At 38.9% G+C, this 15,931-nt stretch overlaps 1 protein-coding gene across 1 annotated transcript in view; it reads left to right on the forward strand.

Moving 5' to 3' along the window:
- Positions 1-15,931, forward strand: part of LOC128647389 (complement C3) — a 572,326-nt gene that overhangs the window by 130,958 nt on the left and 425,437 nt on the right. Inside the window, exons 10-11 of the mRNA XM_053700176.1 lie at positions 10,554-10,709; positions 14,361-14,567. Of these exons, the coding sequence (XP_053556151.1) occupies positions 10,554-10,709; positions 14,361-14,567 (363 nt within the window). The remainder of the gene's footprint in view (positions 1-10,553; positions 10,710-14,360; positions 14,568-15,931) is intronic.

Here is a 15,931-nt window from a genome sequence, read left to right on the forward strand (position 1 = left end):
TGCTCTTTCTGTTTTATTTCACAGAAAGATTGCTATACTTTCTGATATACACTGTTTTGTACAGGCTTTAGTTCGTATTAAGCCTGTCATTAAGTCAATTTCTCCTCCTTGGAGTCTTAATTTGGTTCTGAGGGCTTTACAGGCTCCTCCATTTGAACCTATGCATTCTTTGGACATTAAACTACTTTCTTGGAAAGTGTTGTTCCTTTTGGCTATCTCTTCTGCTAGAAGAGTTTCTGAGCTATCTGCTCTTTCTTGTGAGTCTCCTTTTCTGATTTTTCATCAGGATAAGGCAGTATTGCTGACTTCTTTTCAATATTTACCTAAGGTTGTGAATTCTAACAACATTAGTAGAGAAATTGTTGTTCCTTCTTTATGTCCTAATCCTAAGAATTCTCTGGAGAGATCCTTACATTCTTTGGATGTGGTAAGAGCTTTGAAATATTATGTGGAAGCTACTAAAAATTTCAGGAAGACTTCTAGTCTATTTGTTTTATTTTCTGGTCCTAGGAAAGGTCAGAAAGCTTCTGCTATTTCCTTGGCTTCTTGGTTGAAACTTTTGAATCATCAAGCTTGTTACGGTACCAACAGTGTACCAAGGGTTAATACCAGATGAACAATGTCCTGCATAGGGAATCAGCAATTCACAACCCAGCCAGTTTCAGGTTTAAAACAGAATGACATTTATTAAAGGCTAGATGCCTAGTATTTATACAGGTTTGACCCCAGATGGGGGGGTTGAAAGACTCTTGTACATTTAGATAAAAAGGGGAAGACGCCCTTTTATGAAACAGTAGAATTACATTACTTAAATACTTTACTTAGGCAGATAACAACTTAAACACATTTGGCTTGTCTTATCACCTAGCGTCTGCTCTCTGAGGGTGATTAAACAATGGCCTGTTTATTACTTAAATGTAATTATAGCACACAATAGCTGAGGCCAGAAAACCTGTCTTTAGAAATTAGTTTCTTAGCTAAACACAATTAACTCCTTCAGTCCTGACAGAAGGGTCTGTCACATATCTCCCCCCTTGTGGAACACTCCGGCAGACCCGGCTTGACCCTTTGGCGGGTCAACCTGGGGATGACCGGACTAGGAGGTGGTAGGCATGTCAGTTTGCCAGGACAATCCATCTGTATTCCCGTTATGAGAGAGAATTCCTGTCCATACAAAGAAGGGTTCAACTTCCTCAGTGCCCAGACTAGGGCTAAACAGTCCTTCAAAATCCCATCAGCTTCTTTACGAGTTTTCTGTACCTGCTCTTTATAGGTATCCACAATCCCTTCATACTGACATAGGGTGCCCTTGAGTTGCAGCACCTCACTATGAGCCAGCGTCAGCTTCTCCTCAAGTGTCGCTAAGTTTGTCTTTAATGTTTCATGTCCCACTCTCAAGCTGGTGTTTTCTGCAGTCTGTCGGTGCAGCTTGTCTAGCAGAGATTCACGTTCTAAACGTGCTTTTTCCTCTGCGCTCCTCTTCTCCTTCATCAGCGCATTGTAACGGGACTTCCACGTATCAATAGCGGATAGAGATTTACTGAGCTCAGCGTCCTGGGGCTTAGCAGCAGGGGGGTCAGTCTCTGCTGCACGGATCTGAGCACGGGTAGTCACAGGGTTAACATCAGCGGGACCCATGGGAGCATAGGCAGAAACAAGGGGAGCCAAGTCATTTCCAAGAAGAACATCAGCAGGTAAGTCCTTCTTGACCCCCACATTCACAGGTCTAGCGCCCACTCCCCAATCCAAATGTACCCTGGCAACAGGTAGGCTGAACACATCGCCCCCTGCTACCCTCACAGCCACAGTGTCTCCAGTGTACTGTTTCTCAGACACCAAGTTCTTTTGAAGCAAGGTCATGGTAGCACCAGTATCCCGTAGACCACTGACCTTCTTCCCATTCACTTTAACCAGTTGCCGGTTATTCCGGTGGGCAGCTTGCACAAGGTCTGCCTTATGTAGGATGCTCCAGCATTCTTGCGCCTCTATGTAGCGGGCCGCAGGCTGAGAGTTACGTGGGATTCCGCCAACGGGTCTTCTCCAGGACTGTGCTTGGTTCGCTGCATTTAGGGGACACTCTGGTCTTTTGTGCCCTAGTTGCTTACATCCAAAGCACCAAATAGGCTGTGAGTAGCCCCGTGAATTGAACCGGGCTCTCTGAGGGTAGTTCGTGGCCGGAGGACGTGTGGTATAGCGGTGCGCCGGGGGTTGGTAACTGGCAGCTGCTGGGGTGACTGGGGATCTGTACTCCACTCTAGCAGGGGGCTTAGTGGTAGCAGTGTCCAGTTTGCGGGCATCCATATACTCATCTGCCAGGTGAGCAGCTTCATGCAGGGTGGAGGGTTTACGGTCCCAAACCCACTCTCTAACTCCTGCTGATAACTTGTCAAAGCAATGTTCCAACAGGAATAGCTGCAGCACCTCTTCCCCAGATACGGCTTGGCACCCCGCTATCCAGTGAGCCGCTGTGCGGTGCACCTTACATGCCCACTCAACGTAGGAATCACCAGCTAATTTAACAGTGTCTCTGAACCGCCTCCGGTATGCCTCCGGTGTAACCGCATACCTGGAGAGCAGAGCCTCTTTCACAGTATTATAATCCCCAACCTCCTCATCTGGAATGGCCCGAAAAGCCTCACTGGCCCGGCCGGATAATTTTCCGGATAATATCGTGACCCAGTCCTCTGCGGGTACCTTGTGTAGTGCACATTGCCTCTCAAAATCCGCAAGGAACCCATCAATCTCTCCTTCTGTTTCCAGGAAGTTTTTAAAAGCTGCAAAATGTACTTTTCTCTTTTCCACTTGGGCTGCTGCAGCGCTGCTTTGGCGAAGTAGGTTGGCCTCCACAGCTGCTATGACCCGGTCGATAATTTCCGCAGATGGGTTGGGGCCATAATATGCCAGTCTTATTTTAACCGCCCGATCAAAGCTTGCTTCTTTAGGGGTTCTGTCTGATATGCTGGGCCCATTGGTTCCTTCTGTCCCTGGTACTCTTTCCATCTTAGTCAGTATTGTAATAATCCCCCTCTTCCTGAGGTTACTGGCTTGTGTAGTTGCTCTTCTGGGCGATAAGGTTCATTCCGTCGCTTGCCACCAATGTTACGGTACCAACAGTGTACCAAGGGTTAATACCAGATGAACAATGTCCTGCATAGGGAATCAGCAATTCACAACCCAGCCAGTTTCAGGTTTAAAACAGAATGACATTTATTAAAGGCTAGATGCCTAGTATTTATACAGGTTTGACCCCAGATGGGGGGGTTGAAAGACTCTTGTACATTTAGATAAAAAGGGGAAGACGCCCTTTTATGAAACAGTAGAATTACATTACTTAAATACTTTACTTAGGCAGATAACAACTTAAACACATTTGGCTTGTCTTATCACCTAGCGTCTGCTCTCTGAGGGTGATTAAACAATGGCCTGTTTATTACTTAAATGTAATTATAGCACACAATAGCTGAGGCCAGAAAACCTGTCTTTAGAAATTAGTTTCTTAGCTAAACACAATTAACTCCTTCAGTCCTGACAGAAGGGTCTGTCACAAAGCTTATTTGGAGTCGGGTCAAACCCCGCCTCAGAGAATTACAGCTCATTCTACTAGATTAGTCTCCACTTCATGGGCTTTTAAGAATGAAGCTTCAGTCGATCAGATTTGCAAAGCAACCACTTGGTCCTCTTTGCATACATTTTCTAAATTCTACCATTTTGATGTATTTGCTTCTTCGGAAGCAGTTTTTGGTAGAAAAGTTCTTCAGGCAGCTGTTTCAGTTTGATTCTTCTTCTTTTTGATTTAAGTTTTTTTCTTTCAAAGTGAAAATAAACTTATTTCTTTCATGTAATTAGCAAGAGTCCATGAGCTAGTGACGTATGGGATATACATTCCTACCAGGAGGGGCAAAGTTTCCCAAACCTCAAAATGCCTATAAATACACCCCTCACCACACCCACAATTCAGTTTTACAAACTTTGCCTCCTATGGAGGTGGTGAAGTAAGTTTGTGCTAGATTCTACGTTGATATGCGCTCCGCAGCAAGTTGGAGCCCGGTTTTCCTCTCAGCGTGCAGTGAATGTCAGAGGGATGTGAGGAGAGTATTGCCTATTTTGAATGCAGTGATCTCCTTCTACGGGGTCTATTTCATAGGTTCTCTGTTATCGGTCGTAGAGATTCATCTCTTACCTCCCTTTTCAGATCGACAATATACTCTTATTTATATACCATTACCTCTGCTGATTCTCGTTTCAGTACTGGTTTGGCTTTCTACAAACATGTAGATGAGTGTCCTGGGGTAAGTAAATCTTATTTTCTGTGACACTCTAAGCTATGGTTGGGCACTTTGTTTATAAAGTTCTAAATATATGTATTCAAACATTTATTTGCCTTGACTCAGAATGTTCAACATTCCTTATTTTCAGACAGTCAGTTTCATATTTGGGATAATGCATTTGAATCAATCATTTTTTCTTACCTTAAAAATTTGACTCTTTTTTCCCTGTGGGCTGTTAGGCTCGCGGGGGCTGAAAATGCTTCATTTTATTGCGTCATTCTTGGCGCGGACTTTTTTGGCGCAAAAAATCTTTTCTGTTTCCGGTGTCATACGTGTCGCCGGAAGTTGCGTCATTTTTTACGTCCTTTTGCGCCAAAAATGTCGGCGTTCCGGATGTGGCGTCATTTTTGGCGCCAAAAAGCATTTAGGCGCCAAATAATGTGGGCGTCTTATTTGGCGCTAAAAAATATGGGCGTCGCTTTTGTCTCCACATTATTTCAGTCTAATTTTTTCTTTGCTTCTGGTTACTAGAAGCTTGTTCACTGCCATTTTTTCCCATTCCTGAAACTGTCATTTAAGGAATTTGATCAATTTTGCTTTATATGTTGCTTTTTCTCTTACATATTGCAAGATGTCTCACGTTGCATCTGAGTCAGAAGATACTTCAGGAAAATCGCTGTCTAGTGCTGGAACTACCAAAGCTAAGTGTATCTGCTGTAAACTTTTGGTAGCTATTCCTCCGGCTGTTGTTTGTATTAATTGTCATGACAAACTTGTTAATGCAGATAATATTTCCTTTAGTAATGTACCATTGCCTGTTGCAGTTCCTTCAACATCTAAGGTGCAGAATGTTCCTGATAACATAAGAGATTTTGTTTCTGAATCCATCAAGAAGGCTATGTCTGTTATTTCTCCTTCTAGTAAACATAAAAAATCTTTTAAAACTTCTCTCTCTACAGATGAATTTTTAAATGAACATCATCATTCTGATTCTGATGACTCTTCTGGTTCAGAGGATTCTGTCTCAGAGATTGATGCTGATAAATCTTCATATTTATTTAAAATGGAATTTATTCGTTCTTTACTTAAAGAAGTACTAATTGCTTTAGAAATAGAGGATTCTGGTCCTCTTGATACTAATTCTAAACGTTTAGATAAGGTATTTAAATCTCCTGTGGTTATTCCAGAAGTTTTTCCTGTTCCTAATGCTATTTCTGAAGTAATTTCCAGAGAATGGGATAAATTGGGTAATTCATTTACTCCTTCTAAACGTTTTAAGCAATTATATCCTGTGCCGTCTGACAGATTAGAGTTTTGGGACAAAATCCCTAGAGTTGATGGGGCTATTTCTACCCTTGCTAAACGTACTACTATTCCTACGTCAGATGGTACTTCGTTTAAGGATCCTTTAGATAGGAAAATTGAATCCTTTCTAAGAAAAGCTTATCTGTGTTCAGGTAATCTTCTTAGACCTGCTATATCATTGGCTGATGTTGCTGCAGCTTCAACTTTTTGGTTGGAAACTTTAGCGCAACAATAACAGATCATGATTCTCATAATATTATTATTCTTCTTCAGCATGCTAATAATTTTATCTGTGATGCCATTTTTGATATTATCAGAGTTGATGTCAGGTTTATGTCTCTAGCTATTTTAGCTAGAAGAGCTTTATGGCTTAAGACTTGGAATGCTGATATGGCTTCTAAATCAACTCTACTTTCCATTTCTTTCCAGGGTAACAAATTATTTGGTTCTCAGTTGGATTCTATTATCTCAACTGTTACTGGTGGGAAAGGAACTTTTTTACCACAAGATAAAAAATCTAAGGGTAAAAACAGGGCTAATAATCGTTTTCGTTCCTTTCGTTTCAACAAAGAACAAAAGCCTGATCCTTCATCCTCAGGAGCAGTTTCAGTTTGGAAACCATCTCCAGTCTGGAATAAATCCAAGCCTTCTAGAAAGGCAAAGCCTGCTTCTAAGTCCACATGAAGGTGCGGCCCTCATTCCAGCTCAGCTGGTAGGGGGCAGGTTAAGTTTTTTCAAAGAAATTTGGATCAATTCTGTTCACAATCTTTGGATTCAGAACATTGTTTCAGAAGGGTACAGAATTGGTTTCAAGGTGAGACCTCCTGCAAAGAGATTTTTTCTTTCCCGTGTCCCAGTAAATCCAGTGAAAGCTCAAGCATTTCTGAATTGTGTTTCAGATCTAGAGTTGGCTGGAGTAATTATGCCAGTTCCAGTTCCGGAACAGGGGATGGGGTTTTATTCAAATCTCTTCATTGTACCAAAGAAGGAGAATTCCTTCAGACCAGTTCTGGATCTAAAAATATTGAATCGTTATGTAAGGATACCAACGTTCAAAATGGTAACTGTGAGGACTATCTTGCCTTTTGTTCAGCAAGGGCATTATATGTCCACAATAGATTTACAGGATGCATATCTGCATATTCCGATTCATCCAGATTATTATCAGTTCCTGAGATTCTCTTTTCTGGACAAGCATTACCAGTTTGTGGCTCTGCCGTTTGGCCTAGCTACAGCTCCAATAATTTTTACAAAGGATCTCGGTGCCCTTCTGTCTGTAATCAGAGAACAGGGTATTGTGGTATTTCCTTATTTGGACGATATCTTGGTACTTGCTCAGTCTTTACATTTAGCAGAATTTCATACGAATCGACTTGTGTTGTTTCTTCAAGATCATGGTTGGAGGATCAATTTACCAAAAAGTTCATTGATTCCTCAGACAAGGGTAACCTTTTTGGGTTTCCAGATAGATTCAGTGTCCATGACTCTGTCTTTAACAGACAAGAGACGTCTAAAATTGATTTCAGCTTGTCGAAACCTTCAGTCACAATCATTCCCTTCGGTAGCCTTATGCATGGAAATTCTAGGTCTTATGACTGCTGCATCGGACGCGATGCCCTTTGCTCGTTTTCACATGCGACCTCTTCAGCTCTGTATGCTGAATCAATGGTGCAAGGATTACACAAAGATATCTCAATTAATATCTTTAAAACCGATTGTACGACACTCTCTAACGTGGTGGACAGATCACCATCGTTTAATTCAGGGGGCTTCTTTTGTGCTTCCGACCTGGACTGTAATTTCAACAGATGCAAGTCTCACAGGTTGGGGAGCTGTGTGGGGATCTCTGATGGCACAAGGAGTTTGGGAATCTCAGGAGGTGAGATTACCGATCAATATTTTGGAACTCGTTCATTTGTTTTCAGACAGACAATGTCACAACTGTGGCATACATCAATCATCAAGGAGGGACTCACAGTCCTCTGGCTATGAAAGAAGTATCTCGAATTTTGGTTTGGGCGGAATCCAGCTCCTGTCTAATCTCTGCGGTTCATATCCCAGGTATAGACAATTGGGAAGCGGATTATCTCAGTCGCCAAACGTTGCATCCGGGCGAATGGTCTCTTCACCCAGAGGTATTTCTTCAGATTGTTCAAATGTGGGAACTTCCAGAAATAGATCTGATGGCGTCTCATCTGAACAAGAAACTTCCCAGGTATCTGTCCAGATCCCGGGATCCTCAGGCGGAGGCAGTGGATGCATTATCACTTCCTTGGAAGTATCATCCTGCCTATATCTTTCCGCCTCTAGTTCTTCTTTCAAGAGTAATCTCCAAAATTCTGAAGGAATGCTCGTTTGTTCTGCTGGTAGCTCCGGCATGGCCTCACAGGTTTTGGTATGCGGATCTTATCCGGATGGCCTCTTGCCAACCGTGGACTCTTCCGTTAAGACCAGACCTTCTGTCGCAAGGTCCTTTTTTCCATCAGGATCTGAAATCCTTAAATTTAAAGGTATGGAGATTGAACGCTTGATTCTTGGTCAAAGAGGTTTCTCTGACTCTGTGATTAATACTATGTTACAGGCTCGTAAATCTGTATCTAGAGAGATATATTATAGAGTCTGGAAGACTTATATTTCTTGGTGTCTTTCTCATCATTTTTCTTGGCATTCTTTTAGAATACTGAGAATTTTACAGTTTCTTCAGGATGGTTTAGATAAGGGTTTGTCCGCAAGTTCCTTGAAAGGACAAATCTCTGCTCTTTCTGTTCTTTTTCACAGAAAGATTGCTATTCTTCCTGATATTCATTGTTTTGTACAAGCTTTGGTTCGTATAAAACCTGTCATTAAGTCAATTTCTCCTCCTTGGAGTTTGAATTTGGTTCTGGGGGCTCTTCAAGCTCCTCCGTTTGAACCTATGCATTCATTGGACATTAAATTACTTTCTTGGAAAGTTTTGTTCCTTTTGGCAATCTCTTCTGCCAGAAGAGTTTCTGAATTATCTGCTCTTTCTTGTGAGTCTCCTTTTCTGATTTTTCATCAGGATAAGGCGGTGTTGCGAACTTCTTTTGAATTTTTACCTAAAGTTGTGAATTCCAACAACATTAGTAGAGAAATTGTGGTTCCTTCATTATGTCCTAATCCTAAGAATTCTAAGGAGAAATCGTTGCATTCTTTGGATGTTGTTAGAGCTTTGAAATATTATGTTGAAGCTACTAAGTCTTTCCGAAAGACTTCTAGTTTATTTGTTATCTTTTCCGGTTCTAGAAAAGGCCAGAAAGCTTCTGCCATTTCTTTGGCATCTTGGTTGAAATCTTTAATTCATCTTGCCTATGTTGAGTCGGGTAAAACTCCGCCTCAGAGGATTACAGCTCATTCTACTAGGTCAGTTTCTACTTCCTGGGCGTTTAGGAATGAAGCTTCGATTGATCAGATTTGCAAAGCAGCAACTTGGTCCTCTTTGCATACTTTTACTAAATTCTACCATTTTGATGTATTTTCTTCTTCTGAAGCAGTTTTTGGTAGAAAAGTACTTCAGGCAGCGGTTTCAGTTTGAATCTTCTGCTTATGTTTTTCATTAAACTTTATTTTGGGTGTGGATTATTTTAGGTCTTTATTTTATCCCTCCCTCTCTAGTGACTCTTGCGTGGAAAGATCCACATCTTGGGTAATCATTATCCCATACGTCACTAGCTCATGGACTCTTGCTAATTACATGAAAGAAAACATAATTTATGTAAGAACTTACCTGATAAATTCATTTCTTTCATATTAGCAAGAGTCCATGAGGCCCGCCCTTTTTTTGTGGTGGTTATGATTTTTGTATAAAGCACAATTATTCCAATTCCTTATTTTATATGCTTTCGCACTTTTTTATCACCCCACTTCTTGGCTATTCGTTAAACTGAATTGTGGGTGTGGTGAGGGGTGTATTTATAGGCATTTTGAGGTTTGGGAAACTTTGCCCCTCCTGGTAGGAATGTATATCCCATACGTCACTAGCTCATGGACTCTTGCTAATATGAAAGAAATGAATTTATCAGGTAAGTTCTTACATAAATTATGTTTTTTGGGTTGTGGATTATTTTCTCAGCGGAATATGGCTGTTTTTGTTTTATTCCCTCCCTCTCTAGTGACTCTTGAGTGGAAGACTCCACATCTTGGGTATTGATATCCCATATGTCACTAGCTCATGGGCTCTTGCCAATTACATGAAAGAAAACATAATTTATGTAAGAACTTACCTGATAAATTCATTTCTTTCATATTGGCAAGAGTCCATGAGGCCCACCCTTTTTATGGTGGTTATGATTTTTTGTATAAAGCACAATTATTTCCAAATTTCCTTTGTTGATGCTTTCTACTCCTTTCTTTATCACCCCACTGCTTGGCTAATCGTTAAACTGAATTGTGGGTGTGGTGAGGGGTGTATTTATAGGCATTTTGAGGTTTGGGAAACTTTGCCCCTCCTGGTAGGATTGCATATCCCATATGTCACTAGCTCATGGACTCTTGCCAATATGAAAGAAATGAATTTATCAGGTAAGTTCTTACATAAATTATGTTTTTTTCATTAACCAGAGATCTGATCCTATAGTTATTGAGTCTGAGGAGGCGGCGTAAGCCCCAAAATGTTGCTCATACTGCTTTTAACAGAGATATTAAAAGCATGTTTTTATACATATGCATTTTAACACTGTGTTGTAAAAGATCGACATAGGATTGTGCACTTCTCTAAGCAACCTCTGTGTAGAATACAGCCAGGTCAGCAAATGTGCGCCATACTTAGTTTACATAAATTTAATTGCAGCCTTTCTAGGTAGCTTACTGTAGATCAAGCAAAATTGTTAGAGATATTTTACAGCACAATTTTGGTATATTCAATTTAATTATTTAATTTATGGGTTTGTTTTCTGAGCCAAATGTCCCTCTTAATTTTCAATTATTTCATAAGGTAAACAAAAAATATTTCTGTCCATATAGGTCTATGTCACCAATCCTGACAAGACGCCAGCAGCACAAATCAAGGTTATTTGTACAACTTGTAAAAACTCTGGTGTCAGTGGCAGCACTTCTCCAGAAGGACTGGCATTCTTAAACATTAACCCAGATATCAGTGATAGCCAGCTAGCTATAGGGGTAAGTTTGTCCATTATTCTGTTCTGCACACGTGGAGAGAAATAATTAAATATGTCTGATGTCTTTAATGATAAATATGTATGAGATTGAAATGTCAAGTCAAAGGAGTCTATTCAAGTGTATTATTATTTTTATTATTGTCAGGTTTTCTAGAGTTTTCTGTACCAAAACTTCATCAATACTATGGATCTAATACAACTGCCTTGACCTCTTGCACATGCTCAGTTCATATTTTAATAAAAAAAAAATGTTTCTCGGATTATAATTTTTTTTTTAATAAGAATATACTTTATATCACACTTTTAATCTTAAACATTTATACTAAGGGCACAATATTAAATTATGATTTTCAGTTATTTAGATGTTTTAGAAAATATATAAAATTATCATTAATTGTACAAATATCCTGAATTAAAATTATTGGTTAGGTTTAAAAAAATCATTCATACACATGATGTCGTTATTATCTATATTGCTTTATTTAGCTTGATCAATTCAAACTATTTTTTTAAGCAGGCTTTGAAGGAGGATATGTAAAAACAATTATTAATTTAATACCATTTATGTAAGTTTATAATTAACATTTTTTAACCTGCAAACACTTTCTTGCAATCATAAATTAACATCTAGATCAGGGTTGGCCAACTGGCGGCCTGACGGCTACATGCGACCTTTGGCACAAATTTTTGCAGCCTTTTAGGAAGAGCAGAACTAACAACGTGTGCTATAGTAGTTGTGGTCCTAAGCAAAAGGGTAACTAAAAACGTGTGCTTTGGGGTTTCCACAGCTCTAGTCATCTAGAGCAGTGTTTCTCAACCTTTTTGTAGCAAGTCCCCCTGTAGGCTTTCATTTGATTTCTATGTAACCCAATTGTAGCACAAATATTATTGATCTTTTATATGACCAAAAATGGAGATCATGTGTATCACTTGATTTCAAAAAGCTTGTATCAGCTACATTAGTGAATTAAATATATAGGAATCTAATATTTGTTTTATGTTTTTCAGGATTTAATATTTGGCAATATTACATAAAACACAGATATATAGTCCATTATATGCAATTACTGAGCTTCTTACATTACAAAAGTGGAAAATAAACTATTTTCTGAATGATGAGGAAAGTAATATTTATGGTACCATCTTTATATTTTTATAACCATTTCATACGCAGATTATCTGTCTCGTTTTACTGTGGCACATTTCAGTATGATGCACTTTACCTATTTCACAGTGGCACATTTAACTGCCATTCGTCTCTGTGACACTTGGTCACAGTAATCAATTTTCTGTGTTCATATTAGTGAAGCTCATTTCCAGCCCTCATATGTCACTAACAAGCCAGAATCTAAGATTTTACCAATTAGAAACATAATGATTTACGGTAGATAAGAAACAAAAAGGCCCATCAAGTCTACCCATATTACATGTTACTGATTTCTTAGGATAGCCTTATGCATGACTCAGGCATTTTTAAATTCTTTTACAGTATCTGTGTTTACCACCTCAATTGGAAGCTTATTCCATGAATCCACCACCCTTTCTATAAAAATATGCTTCCTTACAGTTCTCCTGAATCTGCTACCCTCTAACCAACATGGTTATATTATTATACTTTTTACCTCTGTGATTACCTTGTATCTAAGCCTCTGCAGACCGGCCCCTTATTTCAGTTCTTTTGACAGACTTGCATTTAGCCAATTAGTGCCGTCTCATTTCTAACTCTATGGGCATGGTCACAATGTTATCTGTATGGCACAAACAAACTAACGCCCCCTAGCTGTGAAAAACTGCCAAATGCATTAAAATATGTAGGGCCTTCAAGGGCTTAGAAATTAGCATATGAGCCTACCTAGGTTTAGCTTTCAACAAAGAATACCAAGAGAACAAAGCAAATTTGATGAAAAAAGTGAATTTATAAAGTTGTTTAAAATTGCATTCCCTGAATGCATCATGAAAGTTTAAGATTGTGATCCCTTATTTTGGAATTTGTTTTTTTTTTGTGGAAAATGCTTTCAGCTTCCACTTTATTAAGTCCCTTCATATATTTGAAGGTTTCTATCATGTCACCTCTTTTCCTTCTCTCCTCTAAACTATACATATTTAGCTCATAGAGTCTTTCTTTGTATGTTTTATATTTTAGACTGTGTGCCATTTTAGTTGCCCTCTTTTGCACAGCTTCTAGTCTATTTATATATTTCTGAAGATATGGTCTCCAGAATTGGACACAGTATTCTAGATTTGGCCTAACTATTATGATCTTTAAAGTGGCATAATTTGAGGTGAATCAGTGATTGAGCAGTGGTTCAACCTAGGCAGGGAAATACACTCTGCCCTGTTAGAAATCCTTGAGGGTAGAAATGAGAAACACAGCTTCCTTTGATATGTCATGTTTACAATAGCTACATCAGGAAAAAATAATGAAGGCCAATCCCTGGAGTACCCCTTGCCAATGCCCCAAGTACTCTCAGGGTTACACGTACCACAGGTTGAGAAACTAGGATCTAGAGGGAAGAACAACAGACTAAGTGCCCTGAAACCCTAGCTATATAATTATATATTATTTGTTTGTTTAATAGCCATAAATTTATATGTGGCCCTTACATAGGCTGACTATATTGCCGCTTTAAAAAGGGACACATATGAAAAATACATATGTCAGGGTTCTTATAACAGAACATTATTCAAAGCATTTCTTTAAACAGCCCTGACATATGTATTTTTCATATGTGTCCCTTTTTAAAGCGGCAATATGGTCAGCCTACCCTTACAGCTTCTATATTATTGATCTGTGGCCCCTGTGTGCTAGGATTTTGGCCATCACTTATCTAGATGATTGAATTTAATTTGTGTACAAATGTAATAGTTTAAAAGTGTGATTTAAAATATATATACAGTATATTGAAATGTGAGCTGAGCATGGATAAGAAGTTAAAAAAAATAAAGCAGCTCCAAAAGTAATAAAATGCCACTCAGTGCAGACAAAATATGTTTTCAATAAGTCTGATGTAAATGAAAATGTGTTTTCTGAATATTTTTTCGAATAATCATGGGGTGGTTATTTATTTTATCATTGGGCTGACAAATGGATTGGAAAGTGTTCATCTGCAAAACAAATGGAAAGGGTGTATGCATGGATTAAAATACTGGCCATTATGTACATAGACTAATAGATTTTGACAGCAAATTATGAACCCAACACGTCTACCCATATTTCCTAGAAAGTATAAACTTATTTAGTTTGTAGGACAGTGTTATGCTTATCCCAGGTATTCTTAAATTCCCCCACAAAGTTTATTCTATAAATCAACCACCCTTCCTGTGAATAAGCACTTCAATAAATTACTCCTGAACCTGCTACCTTTACACTTGAGACCATGACCAATTGTTCTGGTGTTGCTTTTTTTTTGTGAAAAATAATTAAATCCTCAAATTTATCGTAAAGCAGAGGTGGAATATGCAGTAAGAGATCTTTATTAACAAAAATAGAATTTAACATTCAGAAATGTTAAGTGTGTCTTGTAAATAAAACATTTTTTTTTGTCATTGACAGATTTATTAGTAATAAAGAATTGTGCCCTATATGAGTTGCAATTAGATGGGGAGAAATTGACAAATGCTATTACTTACCATGTTTGCTATTGTTTTGAAGGTCAGCACTGATGACAAAAACTTGGATAAGAACCAACAAGCAAAAGCACAGATGTCTGCTTCAGCATACACGCCTTTATTATCTTTAAAAAATTTCTTGCATATTGATGTTAAAACAACAGTTATCACAGATCATGTGGATGTGACTTTAATGATCAGGATTGATCCCATAATGAATAAAGATGCAGTCAAATATGTCACAGTTCTGGTAAACAGCATATATATATATATATATTTATGTATGAATCTGTAATGTACTAAAATATATTTAAAATCATGAAATGCATGATTTAAATGATGACTATTCTTACTAAGGCTACTTTATTAAAGGGACATTATACACTAATTTTTATTTGCATAAATGTTTTGTAGATGATCTATTTATATAGCCCATAAAGTTTTTTGTTTTTTTTTAAATGTATAGTTTTGCTTATTTTTAAATAACATTGCTCTGATTTTTGCAGGCCCATTTATCAAGCTCCATACGGAGCTTGAAGGGCCGTGTTTCTGGCGAGTCTTCAGACTCGCCAGAAACACAACTTATGAAGCAGCGGTCTAAAGAACGCTGCTCCATAACCCTGAGCAGGTGGACAGGAATCGCCGGAAATCAACCCGATCAAATACGATCGGGTTGATTGACACCTCCCTGCTGGTGGCCGATTGGCCGGCGTATTGCTTTCCGCATTTAGCGAGGTCTTGCGAACCTGATCCGCAGTGTTGGATCAGGTCCGCAAGACCTTTGATAAATTGGGGCCTTAGACTCCTAACCAAGCCCCAAATTTTTATGAGAATACCGTCAGCTACCTAATCCAGCTTGCTCCTGTTTGTATAAAGGGTCTTTTCCTATGCAAAAGAAGGGGGAGGGGGGAGTGTCTTATTTCCCACTTGCAGTGGGCTTTCCAGCTACCTTTTCAACAGAGCTAAACTGAGAGCTTCTAAATAAGTTTTTAAACAGTTTTATACTGGATTTTTATATCAGTATCTGTGCATCTTATTCTTTATAGTAGTGTCTATTACATGCAGTTATAGGAAAATGAGTGTATACTGTCCCTTTAAGATACTGGATTATGACTTTTTGCCCTGTATGAGACGTTGCTCAGGAAGTGCACAACTGATAAATTTAAAACTAAGGCCCTTATTTAAAAATAAACAGAACCTTTCATGTCAAAACTCAACCTTATTTAAAATCAAGCAGTCCAGCTGATATACACCTACTTCCTGGTAGCACCATTGTGTGTATATATATTTCTTTCATGTAATTAGCAAGAGTCCATGAGCTAGTGACGTATGGGATATACATTCCTACCAGGAGGGGCAAAGTTTCCCAAACCTCAAAATGCCTATAAATACACCCCTCACCATACCCACAATTCAGTTTTTTACAAACTTTGCCTCCGATGGAGGTGGTGAAGTAAGTTTGTGCTAGATTCTACGTTGATATGCGCTCCGCAGCAAGTTGGAGCCCGGTTTTCCTCTCAGCGTGCAGTGAATGTCAGAGGGATGTGAGGAGAGTATTGCCTATTTGAATGCAGTGATCTCCTTCTACGGGGTCTATTTCATAGGTTCTCTGTT

Source organism: Bombina bombina, chromosome 2 (genome assembly GCF_027579735.1).
Source record: "Bombina bombina isolate aBomBom1 chromosome 2, aBomBom1.pri, whole genome shotgun sequence".
In the NCBI taxonomy this organism is placed as follows: Eukaryota; Metazoa; Chordata; class Amphibia; order Anura; family Bombinatoridae; genus Bombina; species Bombina bombina.